This window comes from Colius striatus, chromosome 21 (genome assembly GCF_028858725.1).
Source record: "Colius striatus isolate bColStr4 chromosome 21, bColStr4.1.hap1, whole genome shotgun sequence".
NCBI lineage: Eukaryota > Metazoa > Chordata > Aves > Coliiformes > Coliidae > Colius > Colius striatus.
Window position 1 is genome coordinate 7,560,018 of NC_084779.1, and position 14,255 is coordinate 7,574,272.

At 52.9% G+C, this 14,255-nt stretch overlaps 2 protein-coding genes across 3 annotated transcripts in view; one reads left to right on the forward strand and one right to left on the reverse strand.

The window, feature by feature from the left end:
- The window catches only part of LOC104555898 (tyrosine-protein phosphatase non-receptor type 11), a 32,886-nt gene extending 25,820 nt beyond the window's left edge, over nucleotides 1-7,066 (forward strand). Inside the window, exons 7-16 of one of the 2 annotated variants that reach the window (XM_062012991.1) lie at nucleotides 156-252; nucleotides 732-811; nucleotides 1,540-1,695; nucleotides 2,595-2,726; nucleotides 2,941-3,095; nucleotides 3,424-3,491; nucleotides 4,345-4,496; nucleotides 4,746-4,846; nucleotides 5,130-5,249; nucleotides 5,690-7,066. In XM_062012991.1, coding sequence (XP_061868975.1) covers nucleotides 156-252; nucleotides 732-811; nucleotides 1,540-1,695; nucleotides 2,595-2,726; nucleotides 2,941-3,095; nucleotides 3,424-3,491; nucleotides 4,345-4,496; nucleotides 4,746-4,846; nucleotides 5,130-5,214 — 1,026 coding nt within the window. In that variant the 3' untranslated portion in view covers nucleotides 5,215-5,249; nucleotides 5,690-7,066. The remainder of the gene's footprint in view (nucleotides 1-155; nucleotides 253-731; nucleotides 812-1,539; nucleotides 1,696-2,594; nucleotides 2,727-2,940; nucleotides 3,096-3,423; nucleotides 3,492-4,344; nucleotides 4,497-4,745; nucleotides 4,847-5,129; nucleotides 5,250-5,689) is intronic. The other variant, XM_062012992.1, reaches the window with a different exon arrangement.
- A 2,054-nt stretch (nucleotides 7,067-9,120) lies between these two features.
- RNF223 (ring finger protein 223) lies at nucleotides 9,121-10,342 on the reverse strand. The gene is made up of 2 exons (XM_010199514.2): nucleotides 10,291-10,342; nucleotides 9,121-9,971 (listed from the first exon to the last, which is right to left on the reverse strand). Exons 1-2 carry the CDS (start codon nucleotides 10,340-10,342, stop codon nucleotides 9,121-9,123), a joined length of 903 nt encoding a protein of 300 aa, XP_010197816.2.
- Between the last annotated feature and the right edge of the window lie 3,913 nt (nucleotides 10,343-14,255).

Here is a 14,255-nt window from a genome sequence, read left to right on the forward strand (position 1 = left end):
AAGCTGCCTCTTGGCACCTTTTCCCTTCCTGCCAGCACTCCCTCTGCTCTCCTCAGCATTAGGAAGCCAAGCAGCTCGTCAGAAGAGCTCTTCTTTTGCCTCTGACTCCCCTTGTCTGCCCAGAACACTTTGTTGTTTTGTACTCTGCTCCACAGATGTTGCAGCAGCAGGAGTGCAAGCTCCTCTACCCCAGGAAGGAGGGACAACGACCTGAGAACAAGGCTAAGAACCGCTACAAGAACATCCTTCCCTGTAAGGACACACTCCACACTGGTTTAGTTTCCTTTAACCCCAGTTTCTCTGGGGCCAGTTAAGGAGGTAGAGTGGTCCAAGTTGGTTCATGGCATTCTCCATCCCCATTCTAAACTGGTCCTGTGTGGGGGAGCTGGTGGATTGCTCTCCTCTCTTTGTTCTATGAGTCCAGATGTGCATCAGAGCTCGAGTTCAGAAGTCATATGGAGGCAGAGATAGAGCCTCCAAAGGAGATGGTGGGGAACTTGGGCTCAGGTTGGTCCTCAGGACTGCACATCACTACCATCCACCCAAGTTCCTAGACTGGCAGCCTATCTGCGAGCCAGGCAGCGTTGGAGGACTGCTGTGTGTCATTAGGAGAGCATCTTCAGCAGTGATTTCATAGCAAGAGCCTCGTGGGAGCCCTTGCTGGGAGCCCCTGCAGCAAAGCCCCATCCCTGCTCCTGTGTGTGCTCACCTTGGCCCCTCTTCCCCTGCAGTTGACACCACTCGGGTGGCACTCCGAGACGCAGACCAGAGCGTGCCTGGGTCAGACTACATCAATGCCAACTACATCAAGGTACCTGGGGAAGGGAAGGGTTCTGCAGCCCAGTGCTGTGTGGCTGGTGGGTCTGCACAGTGACAGGCTAAGGCTGGATGGAATGGTGTGTCAGGAGCAGCATCTGCCACTGGGTCCAGCCCAACACTGGAGTTTTCTGCTGTGTCCTCAGGGATCTCATCATCCTGCTGTGTCCTGTTTGCCCTTATTAAAGACTTTATCTCAGTCCTTTCCTTACTTGTTCAGGAGTTCCTGGGGGACTGACACAGACTCTCTGTCATTGAGCATTATCTCTGTGGTCAAATTCTAATTGCAGTCTTTAAGCTAAGAGCTGCTTGAAGCTGTATTTCCAGCAATGCTGCTCTGGCACTTAAGCACCAGCCTTTGGGAAACCTTCAGGGTGGCTTCATTCCAGTCACCTCCACCTGCAACTCCTGCAGCTGCCTGAAGAGTCTTAAGAGCCTGGTCACAAGAGCCTGTTGTGCACTGATGTGCATTGCAGCAGCAGCAAGGTCCCTGAGGGCAGGCTGAGTGTTTTGCTGTTGAGTCTGTTGAAGCAGGTGATGAGAGCAGTTTGTGTTCCCAAATCTGATGAGTAGAGGAAAAGCAGCTGGCTCAGAAATCCTGCCCAGTGAGCTGCACTGGCTGTGCTGCTGCAGGTGCACTGAAGCAGCTCTCAGTTCCTCACTCCAGCATTGTTGGCTAATATTCCCCCCCTCTCCCTCCTTCCTCTCTTCTTTCCTCCTCAGAGCATCCCTGAAGATGACAGGAACTCAGAGCACTGCAAGATCTATATAGCCACCCAGGGCTGCCTGCAGACCACAGTGAATGACTTCTGGGCCATGGTGTATCAAGAGAACAGTCATGTCATTGTGATGACAACCAAGGAGGTGGAGAGGGGCAGGGTGAGCGTTGGAGGGTGCTGTCCCCAAGCCTGGGAAGTTACCTGCTGCTAGTCCTGACAGTGCTCAGCTCATTTGTCCTTGGCTAGCTTTCCTTTCCCTTCTCCTCTGTCTTCTGGTGTTGTTTTAGCTTTTCTTCATGAAGGGAAGATCCCACTTTGCACAGCCAACCTCCCCAGCCCCATGAAATACTAGTGGGGTGTCCCTTGTATGACTTGTTTCAAAGCTCTGGGCAATTGTAGGTGGCAAAGAGAGAGAGAGAGGAAACATTGTGCTTGTTATAGCAAGCTGGAAAGTGAGGTGGGGGCATGTTGCAAGGTGTGTGAGGGTCAAAAGTCGTTATCCAAACTGTGTTTCATGAAGAGTGGGCTGGTAGGGCCCAAGGAATACAGTGAGATTCCAGCCAGAGCCATCTGTCAGAACAGCTTTCCCTAATAGAGAGGAGCTAATTCTGACTGGCACCAGCACTTTGGCTTAGGAATGAGGGGCAGGCTGTGCTTGCAGCAGCCAGGTGCAGAGATGAGAGGGATGGCTCTACTCAGGAGCCTTTTGTATTGGCAAAGTCACTCTAGCAGAGAGGGGATGGGCTGCAGGACAGGAGGGGTGTAGACAGATTGGGGATGGAGGTGTGGCTCAGCAGTGAGGCAATGACCAGACCAACAGCTCAGATGCTGTGTGTCAGGGCTATGCCTTTGGCCCAGCAGTGCCTGGCTGAGGATGGAGCTGCCCTGAGGGGTCCCATCCTTTGTAGCAGAATGACAGAGGAAACGCTCTGCGTGTGCATCAGCCCTCCAAACAGCCTCAGAGTGCAGCAGCACCCCTGAGGCAGAGCAGTTGTTGGAGGGGCTGGTGCTGCAGCTGGCCAGGCTGCAGTGCTGAGCAGCTGTGTGCTGTTGCTGCAGAACAAGTGCTTCCGTTACTGGCCGGAGCGGGGCTGCAGCAGGGACTACGGCTGCGTCTGCGTGCGCAGCGCCAGCGAGCGCCAGGCTCAGGGCTACTACCTGCGGGAGCTGGAGGTCTCCCGGCCCGACAGGGTGAGTCCTCTGCTTGCCTACCCCCTCAGCTGGGCTTGGAACTCCCAGGGAGACACCTGGGCCTTTTCTCTTTGGGGTTGTGGCGTTGGGTTTTTCCGCACCGAACTCCCCGTTGCCCCGTGGCTTCAATCCTGGGCTGCTTTGGTTAAAACAAGGGATGGAGAAGCCTCGTAGGAGCAAGGTTGTGACTGTGTGGTGGGTCTTCCATCTGCAGGATGAGCACCCAAGGCTGGTGAAGCACTATCAGTACTTCAGCTGGCCAGACCATGGGGTGCCCAATGAACCAGGAGGGGTTCTGAGCTTTCTGGACCAAGTGAATCGAGCGCAGCGAAGCATTCCAGACACGGGGCCCATCATAGTGCACTGCAGGTACAGGGGGCACTGCAGTGGGGGTGAGGGACTCAACATGGGCCTCTTCAGCTCTGTCAGCACGTGGGCAGTTGGGAAAATACATCTGTAAGCCTAGAGGTGGCTCCTCAGTGGGGATGGCACAGGGAACTCCTGATAACTCCTGACCTGGATGCAGCCTGAGACACTCTGATCTCCTAAAGGCCAGCATTTAGCTGGGCTTAAAGCAGCCATTCCAAGTCTTCCCAGGATGGCCCAGGCATGCAGATGAGTGTGGGAACTGAGCTGACTGACTCTGGGGAATGTTTCTTCCTGCAGTGATTTCACTTTTCTTTCTTTCCCCTCCCAGTGCTGGAATAGGACGCACAGGCACCATCATAGTCATAGATATTCTGGTGGATATTATTCACAGGCAAGGTATGTCTCCCTGTCTCTCTTGTGGCTTTCACTGTTTGCTTTGCTCTGAGCAGCTGTGGGATAACCCTGCTCTGGGCACAGGGTCTCACAGAATCTCAAGGGCTTGGAAGGGACCATCCAGTGCAACCCTCCTGCCAGAGCAGGACCACCTAGAGTAGGTCACACAGGAACTCATCCAGGTGGGTTTGGAATGTCTCCAGAGAAGGAGCCTCCACAATCCATCTCCAAGCAGTGGGGATGAGGGTCTCCAAGCAGTGGGGATGAGGGTCTCCAAGCAGTGGGGATGAGGGTCTCCAAGCGGTTGAGGTTGAGGGTCTCCAAGCGGTTGAGGTTGAGGGTCTCCAAGCAGTTGAGGTTGAGGGTCTCCAAGCAGTTGAGGTTGAGGGTCTCCAGTGAGGTTGAAGGTCTCCAAGCAGTTGAGGTTGAGGGTCTCCAAGCAGTTGAGGTTGAGGGTCTCCAGTGAGGTTGAAGGTCTCCAAGCAGTTGAGGTTGAGGGTCTCCAAGCAGTGGAGGAGCAATGGTTGCATCTATTCCCTAAACCATGCAAGGGTGGTAAGTCTGGATCTGGAGGAACAGCTCTAATTCCCCTCCCTTCCCCTTGCTTCCAAGCAAGTCAGCCCTGCCTCAGCCACCCTCACTCCAAAGAGCTGTGGCAGGGATGAAAGAGAGAGAGAAGCCAAAGCTCCCAGGCACAGAGATGCAGCGAATCCTGTCACAGTCCTCTGGGGCTCCTCTGACCGTGTGTACAGCAACATCCTGAAAGCTAAAGCTTTCCTCAACAAAATACAGCCAAGAAAGGAATTGCTTGATGTCATTCCCACTCCCTCCCCTTCACCTCTTTGCTCTTGAGCAGGTTTGGACTGTGACATTGACATCCCCAAAACCATCCAGATGGTGCGCAGGCAGCGCTCGGGCATGGTGCAGACCGAGGCGCAGTACAAGTTCGTTTACATGGCTGTGCAGCAGTACATCGAGGCTGAGCAGAAGAGGCTGGAGGAGGAACAGGTGAGTGAAACCCTTTGGGGTGGCTTGGGAAAGAGGGAGGGAGGATTTGGTCTGCTCTACCCACCGCTTGAACCTTCTCCCTGGAGCTCAAGGGCTGCCCTGAGCGCGTGGAGATAAATCCCTGGGGCTCTGTGAGGCTTTATAAGCCTAGGGGGCTTTGTAAGGCTTTGTAGGCCTAGGGGGCTTTGTAAGGCTTTGTTGTGCATCTGTTTTGAGTTGGGGTCTCACTGGCTTTGTTTTCTCTTTCAGAGGAGTAAGAGGAAAGAGCGAGACTACTTGAATATTGGCTACTCTCCCATGGAGAAAGGCAGAGCCAAAGGGCAGCCCCCTTCCCCACGGACCCAGGCTGTGTAAGCTCAGTGTGTCTCTGCCAGGGCTAAGAACTTGCCCAGCAGAGAGAGAAACTCTGCACCCAAGAGAGGCTGATGGGTGGAGGAAGGTTGGAGGCTGCACCCTCAAGATGAGAGGGAGAGAAACAAGAGCTGAGAAGAGTGGGAACCCCATGTCATCCTGCCTCTGGGGCTGGGGAGGGCAAAAGGGAGCTTGGCTGGGCCATTACCCACTTCCCACTTGCCTCTGGGAAAAGCTCCAGAGCTGGGAGGCTGTTAATGAGCAGGTTTTGTCCCTTGGCAGGGCTGAGGATGAGTCAGCTTCCGTCTACGAGAACCTTCACATCAAAAGCCCAAAGGTCTCAGGGCTGAGTAACACGGGGCGATAGAGGAACCGGAGGTGAGCTGTGTGGAGGCTGGACAGGTAGGAATGCTCCTCCTGCATAACTCAGGGCCACCACAGCCTTGTTTGTGTTACATCTGACCCAGCTCCTCTCCAGCTCAGCTCAGGCAGCGCTCAGTGGCTCTGTCTGTAGCAGGGAAGGGCAGCTCTGCTTTGCCCAGGGGTTGATGGAGCCTAAAGGTGTGGCTGTGGGCAGCTGCTGAGGGGAGAAGAAGGGGAAATGGAGCAGTGAGACCTCAAAGGGGGACAAAACCCATGTGGACAACGTTCCCTGTGGTGGGGGGTCTGTGCTTCAGGCTGTTATGTCAGGAGGTGGTGGGCTGAGAGTGAGACTGTGTATGCAGAGAGGCAGGAGAGACTTTACACCTTGGGAGTGTCTCAGCTCTGTCATCTTATCCATGTGCTTTCCTCCCAGTTCTCAACCACACCACCCCCTTCTTCCTCCTTGTTTTGGAATGCAGGATTTACAGTGTTTACATCTCTCCCCTTCTGCAATCATGGACACTTTGGCTTTCCCCAAGCACCTCAGATTCAACCAGGAGGAAAAGCAGCCTGAGAACGTGCCTTGACCTGACTTATCTGTGAGAAGGATCTTCTCCCATTCTCTCCTGTATCAGTAGGCTGCTATTTAAAGTGCCTCTGGACATTTATTAGGGCACCAAGGCTCGGTTGTTGCTGTTTATTTTGGGTTGGTTGGGGGGGTTTAATTTAAGATGCATCTTTTTTACACAGGAGTTGTTGAGAGGAATGGGAAGGAGCTTGTGCTGAGGAGCTTGCCCAGGGTTGCCCACTTTAGGGCATTACTGGAGTGTTAGTACACTTTGTTTTCTTGAGGGTCAATCATTTCTACTCTACAAGTGGTTTTTAGCCTAAATCCTGGAGTAACCTTGCTGACTGTGAGGCTGAGAAACAGAGAGCACTGCCTGGCCAACCAGGTATTTGCACCTCTGTTGCTTCTTCTCACCCTTAACTCTGGCTGTAGTGGCTCCACAGTTCTATGCAACCCTGCCAAAGCCCACTGAGCAGTCCCTGTGTGTGTGTGTGAGTGTGTGTGTGTGTGTGCCTGAGAGCTGCTCTGAGTCACACAGCAGAGCTGAGACACAGAGCTGAGCATCTCCAGCTTGGACTCTGGGGGTCTGAATGTCAAACCAAGTGCAATCCCACCAAGCTGATGGGTGATGAGGAGTGGGAAAGCAGCTTGGTGCACTGTGGTTTTGGGCACCTCTAGTGAGTGTAACAGCTGGGATTCTGAGCTGAACTTTCTGAGCTGGGCCCCTTGATGCAGCTCTGCCATTACCTTGCTGCATGACCCCTTTTCTTCCCCTCTCTCTCTGCAACTGTAAGACAAGGCAAGTGTTGTGTCTGCTGAGTAGGGGTGTTGTAGGAGTGTGTGTGACCAGTGCCATGAAGGTGACAGTGTCACCAAGTGAAGTGCTCCAGCTCTGTTGATAAGCCTTGACTTGTACCTGCTGGTGCCTCCTGCTGTCCCAGCCCAGAAGCCTGCAATAGCCCTGCCAAAGAGCCCCTTTCCTGCAGGATTCCATGGTGCCTGAGCTCTGTGGGGAGCTTTGGGCCTGAGTGCCAGTGCCTGAACCTCTGGAGCACGTGTGGGCTCAATGCTGAAGTCCTCCTGGGGCTCTGGAACTGGATGGACTCACTGCATGGTTGGGGTATTAGTGCCTCAAGTGCCACCTCCACTGTGGAGAAGGGGTTGAACTAAAGCACAATGACATACCTTGGCTGTGTTTGCTGGCTGGTGTCTCTGGTCCCTTGTCCCAGGGACAGGAGAACTGTTTCTTCTCATTGCACTTTTAATAAATGTTGGATATTCTCAAGGCTTTTTTGCTCCTCTCTTCCTTTTTAAGCACTTTGCTTTGGGGAAAGTGCCTGACACTTGTGGTGTGGACACTGGCACTTGCTGGATGTCTCCTGTTGCCAAATGTTACTGTCCAGGGCCCTGGTTTTACTTGTTTGGAATCTCTGTTGGGGGTTTTTTGGCCTATGCCTGAGTGGGAGATTCAGCTGCCTGTTAACTAAACCTTCAGCCTTTGTTTCCAGCTACCCAGGGAGAGGGTGAAGTGCAAAGGAACAGCCCCCACAAGGATGCTGTGACAGACTATGAGGAAGAGTTGGGGATGTGAGAACGTGTGTGGCCTGTTCACTACCCATAGCAATAGATTTGTATGGGGGTGAAGGTATTTCCCTCTCCTCTGCCCTTGGGTCTCATCAGTGGGAGCTGAATGGTAACAAAGATGTGATGCCAAAGCACTTCATCTCTCCTGGTGTCTGTTGGATGGGTTTAGTCCTAAAGGCACCTTGGGTAAAATGGAAGTGTCTCCTCTGCCTTAAATCTTGGGGAGTCGCTTTTTATCCCCCAAGGACACACTGAAATTGCTGCTGGGCAGGTTCCACAGTCAGTGGCAGGCACAGGGGGATCCAAATGAGAATCCTGTCGAGCCCAATGGCTTGGGCAGGAGTGGTTTCTGCACAGACAATCCCAGCCTGCAGCTCCACAACAAAGGTGTTGCAGATCCAGCACAGGCACAGAAGTTTTGCATGGCAACAGACTCGAGTTGCTTCTGCTGTTGCTTCAGCCTTTTCCTATCTCAAGTAGAGGGGTTTTTGTTCTGGGAGGCTGGGAAGCACCTTTCATCCAGCTGGGAAGAAGCAAAAGGTGAGTGATCCTGGCAGCTTTTATTTCCAGGTCAAATCAGGTAAACCCAGAGGTGATGACAGTAAGTATGAGTTTGGAGGATGAAGCTGTCCATGTGTGCAGGATTGTCCAACAATGTGTGTACAAGAAGCCACACACACACCCTCCCCCCAAGCTGCAGCGTGCAGGATGGGCTTGCAGGACTAAGTGCACACCTCCAACTGCAAGCAAGGAAGGAAACCTGGGAGAAAATGCTACAAACTGACACTGTGCATTGTAGAAAACATAATTTAATCCATAGGCATGTGGTAGGTGCACACAATACTGTCTGAGATCCCTGGGGGTGAATGGGAAGCGTTTCATCGTGAGCCGCCTGTGGAGAGTCACGAGACTTGTTCATCACAAGCAGCACATCACTGCTTTAAATAAAAACAGAGCATAAGCAACTGGCCTGTGTCTTAATACTGACACATTTTGAAGATGGGGAAGGTAAAGCTGTCCAAAGATGGAACTTGGGTTGTTTTGGCAACAGTTTTCCTCTGGGAAGGGTGGTGCTGGTGTGTCTGTGCCTAACAGAGCTCGCCCCCTGCGTGCCAAACCACTCTCTGGGTGGGGATGATGGGTTTTTGAAGCTCCTCTTTGGGGCAAAACCAAGCAGAGTGGCTGCTCTGTTCTGCTTGAAAGCTCGGCAGGATGCTCACCCGGCTCGGGTGTGGGTAGCAGTGGTAGATCCGTGTCTTGGCAGCAGGAGGCAGCACTTACCCCTCCAACACCAAGGAAACAGCTCAAGCCAGTGGAAGAAAGGTGATGGTCGTTGCTTTGTGGGACTTTGGCGTGTCTTTACCCTCCCGATCCCAGCTTCTCTGAGGAATAATCGTGTAGCTCCTTCAGCTTGCAAAAAAAAAGAACCCTTTCTTCTCTCAGGGAGTTAGAGGAACTGCACCCACTGTGGTCTGGTATCCAGCCAAGACAGCACACTGGAGGCAAACAGTCCCAGCAACCTGTTTCAGAGCTCTGGTTTCCATGGAGAGTTTGGCAGCAGGATGCTGAGGCAGCTCCTTGGAGCGTTCCTGGGCTGGAGGCAGCTTGGCAGGCAAGTATTTCAGCTGGAGGTGGATGCATGTGTTGACTTGCAGGCAGAGGAGTTGGGGAGGACCATGGAGTGCATCAGGGCAAGAGGCCCCCGCTCCTGCCTCCCCCAAACCCTCCCAGGATGGGAGCCAGGGGTTGGCCTCGTGGCTACTGGAAGGAGGGTGGCTGCGTGACGGGTGCTGCCACCGTGGTGTGTTTCGGGGGCAGGTACTCTGGCCTGCTCATGGCAACAGTCCTGGTGAAGCAGCGCAGGTTCCCCGTCTTCAGGGCACACTGGACAGGCCAGAGGATGATGCAGAAGAGGATGATGATGAGGGCAGAGAGGAGCACGATGCGCTTCCAGTCGTCGCACATGTCGCAGCGGGACAGCCTGGCGGCCAGACCCTCGGCAGGCGCCTCGGGGCTCTCGGGTTTGCTCATGGCCACGTCGATGGAGATGCAGGAGTCGGGATTCTCGGGGTCATCCGAAGCCTGGCGGCAGCAGAGCTTGGTCCCTTCCATCCACAGCACCTTCTCCTGCTGAAGTTCAGGAGGGAGAGTGGCCAGGAGCTCTTTGCTGGTCTCGAGGGCTGGGGCACCTTCCGAGGGGATGTTGGTGAGCTGCCTGCAGAAGGGGCAGGGGAGCTGGTCCTCTGCTTGGTTGGGAGGCAGCCCGGTGCTCAGCCGGGCCACACACTCCAGGCAGAAGACGTGGGAGCACTGGAGCAGTTTGGGAGTCTTGAAGGTGTTGTCGTAGGTGTTGAAGCAGATGGAACACTCCACGGGGGAGGTCGGCTTGGGAGACGTGGGGTGAGGAGAGCCCGGCTTGTCAGTCGGGGACCTCGCCTTCCTCTTGCCATCTCCCGGGGAGGTGACGACAATGGGGCTGATGGGGATGGGGATTTCACTGGGAGAGGCAGGGACTGGGCTGGTGGGAGAGTCTGGGGTGCTGGAGTGCCAGAGCTGTGTGAAACACGACATGACGGAGCCCGAGGAGATAAACAGAGCCCTGGGAGACTCTGGAAGAGAAGAAAACCAACAGCCTTCGTTTCAAACCGTGCCAAGACACCCACCACCAGCCCCGTGGTTAACCCCTTGAGGAACCGAGAGCAAGGTGATGACATCCACTGCATCCTGAGCCTGGAGCAGGTCCCTGCTAGAGCTGAGAATGCCACGGGGTGAAGTTAAACGTCCTTCCAAGCAGCCAGCAACCAGCACAGCTCCACCATCCAGCCAAAGCCTCGCCAGCAGAACCACCATGGGGTTAGAGATGGGTGCAGTCTTTCTTCCCCCTTTGCATGTCTCCCTCTGGGCATTAAAAACACAACACAAACCTACCCCAGCCGGTGCTCCCCGACACCCGAGCAGGGAGGAGAGCAGAAGACTCCATGAGGTCAAGTAGGGACCTCGCTATGGCAATCTATTGGGCTGGGAGGCACTCAGATATTATGCTGTCAGCATGAGGAAGGCCTAAGAGACAGATAACATTGGGTTGTGGAGGCAGCAGGGAGGGGTGAATCTCCTCTCTGTGGTGTGCTGGGGGCAGAGCTGTGTTGCTTTGAGTCGTGGCTCTGCTCTGCGTGCTGCTGGCAAAGGGAGGTATCAGCAGGCCATGCTGCCTGGGTCTGTCTGTCCCACAGTGGGATCTGAACTCCCTCAGGTCACAGGAGAACCCAAGGGAAGGAAGGAAACGCTCCAAAACTGGTTCCATTCTCAGCTTTGAGCAGCACAAGCAGCATCTTGTGTCGTGTCACTGTGACACAGCAAGAAAAGCAACATCTGAGGAAAGAGCCTTGGTGCTAGAGCAAGGGGAAATCTGCCCTGTTTCCTTGTTGCTCTGCTTTCCCTAGGAAAACACAATCCTTCCCTGTCCTCAGCCCTGGAGGAGTGCCAGCAAACTGCTTTACAACTCCAGCCTTCTCAGCAGCCTCAATATTCCCTTGGCTGCCCAGGGCCAGGCATGCAGCTCCCCAGCCCTGCTGCTGCTGCTCAGGTAAATGACTTCCCAGCTCTTTTCCCTGAAAGCAAATGTTTAGGCTGGAGGAAATTCCCAGCAACAAGCCCTGCTGCTGTATGCCCAGGGAACATTGCTTTAGGATGTGTCACTGAACTAGCTGAGCTTGATTCTTTGTGTTGAGAGGTTTACCCATGACAAGCCAGAAATATTCAGCTTGCTGCTGTAATTACAGGTCTGCAGTCAGTCCTGCAGTGCCTCACCAGCATGGGCTGCACGCTCCATGCTCGGCATGGAAAGGCTCCTTTAAGGTCTCAAAAGACCTCCTGTTCCTCACCTTGCACAGAAAGTAAGTCTCCACTGATTCAGAGTGAAGCATTCTCCCTTCTCCCATCACAGCTGGCATTGCCAGAGCTGAAACCAACTTTAAGAACCTTCCTTCTTCTTCTATAGAGATCTGATTGAGGGGAGCCTGCTTTAGCAGGGGGCTGGGCTAGCTGAGCTCTAAAGCTCCCTTCAACCCCCACTTCTGAGAGTCTCTGATTATTGTGAAGCCTCTCCACAAGTGAAGTTTTTAGTCCCTATCTGCACTTTCCAGCAGCTGCCAATGTTTTCCAAGGTACCTCTCTGTGGCTGCAGCTCACCATGTGTGTTTTAGCACCCTCTGGCAGATGCTGATGGATTACAAATACAAGCCTCAGTGGGCACAGAGAAACCCCTGCTGTAGGGTCTTTAACCACCTGCTTTGCAGACCTCCACCCCCTGAGCCCAGTCCTTTGCAGTCCCTCAGCTGGGAGTTTGTCAGCAGAGCCCGTGGCAGGAGGTAATCTCAGAAAGCCTTTGCTTGTGCAAGCTGGAATTTCAGGAGGGGTGTGCAAAGCTGCTCTGTTGGGGTCTTTACTTGTTTGTAACGTGACAGCTATAGCAACAGCACTGTCTTGGTAGTAAGCTTGAGGAAGTTTACTCAGCATAGTGGCTCTTAAATGAAGACACAAGCTCCTGCCCACATTTTCCCTCTGCTGAAGAGGAGTGTGACTCTGATACTTGTTAGTTATAAGAAACCTAGAGCCTTCCTCTTTTTGCCATCACTATGGTGACACCTTGATCAGACCTCACCAGGGTAGTTGAGTTAAACTGGGAACACTGTTTTCCCTCACACTGTGCCACTCTGGGCAGATCAGCCTCTGCCTGTGTCTTGGTGTGCTGACCTAGTATTAATGCTCCAAAAGTTAGATGAGGGTTTGGGCAGCAGCTAAGGCAAGGGCCAGGATTTCTCCTGGGCACTGCTGCTGGACTGCAAAGTGAGAGCCAGGCACTAGAGCTGGAGAAGCCCAGTGAAGAGCTGCAGAGTGCAGGATGAGTTAGGGTTTGGGGCTTTTGTTGGCTTTTCCTTTGGTGGTGCTGGTCTCTTTTTTTTGCAGTCACATCTGGTTTTTTAGTACAAGACTAATATCTTCACTTTAATCCCTTCAGTGATCACACTGCATTTCCTCACCCCCTGCAGCCTTTTCCCTCTTTCCCAGCTGTTTGTCTGGGCTTTCCAGGAACCTTGGGAACATCAACAAACGACCATTCAGGAGAGACACATCCACTCAGGTTTAAAACTAAAGTTAGTGATGTTCTTTTGACTTGCCAACAAGCTCTAGAAAACTTCTTTCCATGCCATAAAACCAGCCACAAGAGAACATGCAGTTAAAGGCAGTGCCCAACACTGTACTGCCGTGCCCTAAGGGCATCTTGAGCTCAATACACAGCAAGCTAAGAGGGGTACAGCAGATTAAAGTTCATAAATACCTGTTTAGAAGGAGAAAAGCATGTTCTGGGGTCTTGAGTTCTACCCCTGAAGACTCTTCCCTCCAGAGGACAGTCTGAGGCTCAGGGTGGTTTGTATTTCTAAGCTGCTCTGTGGTGTTGGAGCTCCCCAGTAGCTTCCTCCCAGCACACGGTAGGTCAGGCGAGGCAAGTCACCTCCAACAGCTCCCTGCTCAAGTGACCCTGCTGCTGTAATTCAGGTATCTTTTATACCTTCCTGTCTGGAGGTGACTTACCTGCTCCACCTGCCTTTCCCCATCCCCACTGAATCACTGGGCTGGCTGCGAGCGTGCTCCCGCTCCGGCCGGTTTCTATGACAAACAGGGCAGGTTGGAATGCTCCTGATAAGGGGCAGCCCTGCCTGGGACACCTGCCTGCCTCTGCCCTGGGGAAACCAGGGTAGAAATGCTTATTTCTTCCTCTTCTCTGGTGTGGGAAAGGCCACCTGCTTTCTGGTAAAGCCTCAGAGCTCTTTAATTAGCCTTGAGGGGTTTATTTAACCCTTCCTCATACCCTGGTTCAGTGTGTGGAGATGTGCTGGCCACACTCACAGGGCAGCACATCTTCTGAGAGAAAACCCCTGAAAATGGCAGTTCTTGTTCTCTTGTTCCTTCACTGAGGGCAAAGGGTTTGAAAGTGCCTTAGTTTATCAGCAGAGACAAGCTCCTGACAGTGGGATTTCTGGTGATTAGTTGAGGAAGAAGAACTGGCTGCAGTAGGAAACTCCAGCACTAGTGCTGAATACATCAGTTGGACTAAGTACATCTCCTAAATGAGCAGTTCTCTGTATGAATTGTGTGTGACATGTTACTATAAATGGTACCAGTTACGTTTCTGAATGAATTGACCCTCTCTGTACACTCCTATGTCTGCTCCCAGCTCCCTTACAGTGGTTCAAAGTAACCCTGGCTGGATTGGCACAGAGGGGCAGTTTCATTCTTTGCAGCTTTTGGTAGGAATTGACAGAGAAAAATATGATTCAACCTCCAAACCTTTTGTGTTTCAAAGGACATCAGGCCCTGGTGCAGAGGACAAAGAACCAACAAGTTTCCACTCACGTGCAGGGGGAGGGAATAATGAAGTCACCATCCAGTCTAGTTCTCCTTTGTTGGAAATAGCACTTTTCATGGTCATTTTGGGGGGAACTGACCACAAGATGCTCTGGACATTTGTTGTTTCTTTCAGGATGGTTCCAGGAGCTCCCTTCTTTAAAACTGGGTGAGAAACTTCACTCTCAGAAGGTATGTAACTGTGCTGACCTCCTGGGGCAAAGCAGTGGTTAAATCCCAGGCAGAAGCAACTCACTTTGGCTTCCCTGTTCCTCTGCTTCAGGTCACACTGTTGAGTTCAGTGAGCTGAAACCCAAAGGGCTTTTCAGGATAAGAGAAGCAGGGTGAGCTCACCCATGTTTTAATTCAGCTTTAGCATGAAAACTAAGGTTGCCTGAGCCTGCCACAACTAGAAGGATTGGTGGCAGAGCATTGTTCCTCTGCTGGATTCACAGCAAGCTCCATGGGGGACCATAAAAGCCAAACAC